This window comes from Trypanosoma equiperdum (genome assembly GCF_001457755.1).
Source record: "Trypanosoma equiperdum strain OVI genome assembly, contig: ctg_294, whole genome shotgun sequence".
Taxonomy (NCBI): domain Eukaryota; phylum Euglenozoa; class Kinetoplastea; order Trypanosomatida; family Trypanosomatidae; genus Trypanosoma; species Trypanosoma equiperdum.
In genome coordinates this window covers 1,433-2,613 of record NW_027124192.1, presented here as the reverse complement: position 1 = coordinate 2,613, position 1,181 = coordinate 1,433, and the positions used below count along the sequence as shown (strand labels likewise).

The following is a 1,181-nucleotide window of genomic DNA, read 5'->3' as shown; positions in this document are numbered from 1 at the left end:
ATTGCTTTCTACAAATGGAACACGCCACTGTAGCTGACTGCTTCGCTACGTTCGAGTATTCCGAGTTCATGTTTGAGGCTGGTTTGCACTTGTTCCTGGCGAGCCATGTCTTGCTTCTGAGGACGCGTTGGCACCTTTGTCATATAAATTCCTTTTTATCCTGCTTCTCCTGCTCCGCCTCGCCATCACTGTCGGACACGTCCTGTGGCTCCATGGCGCCGCGCGTTAACTGCTTTTCCGGGTGCTTCTGTAGTATGCAAGTCTTCTCACACCAACGCCACTTGAGCGCGTTGCCATCATCGGCCCCATCTTCCTCCCTGGCCCTTTTTAGACATTCCTCCACAGCTTGCACTATATCTGGACGGTTCTGTACCATATGCTCCACGAGCAGCCCACGCCGCTCAAAGACATCACCGCACATGTGACATCTGTACCCATTCTTATACCTTTGCACAGCACGCTTGGCTTTTTTGGTCAGTGCTAATGCACAATTTCTCTCTAGACCATGAATCCTCACTAGGTGCACCACGCCAGCCTATCGCCGCGCGCAAACTACGTTGCACAATGGGCAAATGATCGGGTCGTTGTGCCTTGTCGCTATCCCAAGATCGGGTGAGTTCACATTGTCCGCTGCTTACTCCACCGCCGGGGGCGGCCCTGATGCGTTGCTGCCTGGTTCCTGTGCATTGCACCATCTGCATCCAAGCTGGTCCAACGTACGTGTGACAACCCTGCGGAGCCATCCGAAATGCTTTGAGGTGCCTGTTCTGAACTGCGGTAGTAGAGGCTCGCCCAGACGATCCAGCTTGGTGCGCTTCGGTGCCGGCCGAACGTGATCGAGTATCACACTAAGATGCGTGCGTGGCATCCGGCCCTCCTCGAAGACATTGTAAACCGCATTCTGGACCTGCCTCTCCGCACCCGTCACTATGTCAGTGATGCACGCCGGATACGGTTGGGGCTTTGCATTTCCGTGCTCAGCTGCTTTGTTAGCTGCTTCATTGCGCGGCACCCCGCAGTGTGAGAACACGAAGTGGAAGTTGACGGACACACGAAGCCGCACAATACTCAAGATAAGATCCCAAATGCGTCCCAGAATCGAGCCCTCCACAACTTCAGGGCCAGTGCTCAGCACCATCAACAGCGAAATTAAATCCGTGAAGGCCGGCACTCTCGTTCTA

At 54.4% G+C, this 1,181-nt stretch overlaps 1 protein-coding gene and 1 pseudogene across 2 annotated transcripts in view; both read right to left on the bottom strand.

Moving 5' to 3' along the window:
- The window catches only part of TEOVI_000109500:pseudogene, a 734-nt pseudogene extending 310 nt beyond the window's left edge, over window positions 1-424 (bottom strand). The window contains exon 1 of the mRNA in view: window positions 1-424. This exon is cut by the window's left edge and continues 215 nt beyond it. Within this exon, the coding sequence occupies window positions 1-424 (424 nt within the window).
- A 210-nt stretch (window positions 425-634) lies between these two features.
- TEOVI_000109400 (uncharacterized protein) overlaps window positions 635-1,181 on the bottom strand; it is a gene marked incomplete at both ends in the record, with an annotated part of 1,083 nt that continues 536 nt past the window's right edge. Inside the window, one exon of the mRNA XM_067224381.1 lies at window positions 635-1,179. Coding sequence (XP_067080482.1) covers window positions 635-1,179 — 545 coding nt within the window. The remainder of the gene's footprint in view (window positions 1,180-1,181) is intronic.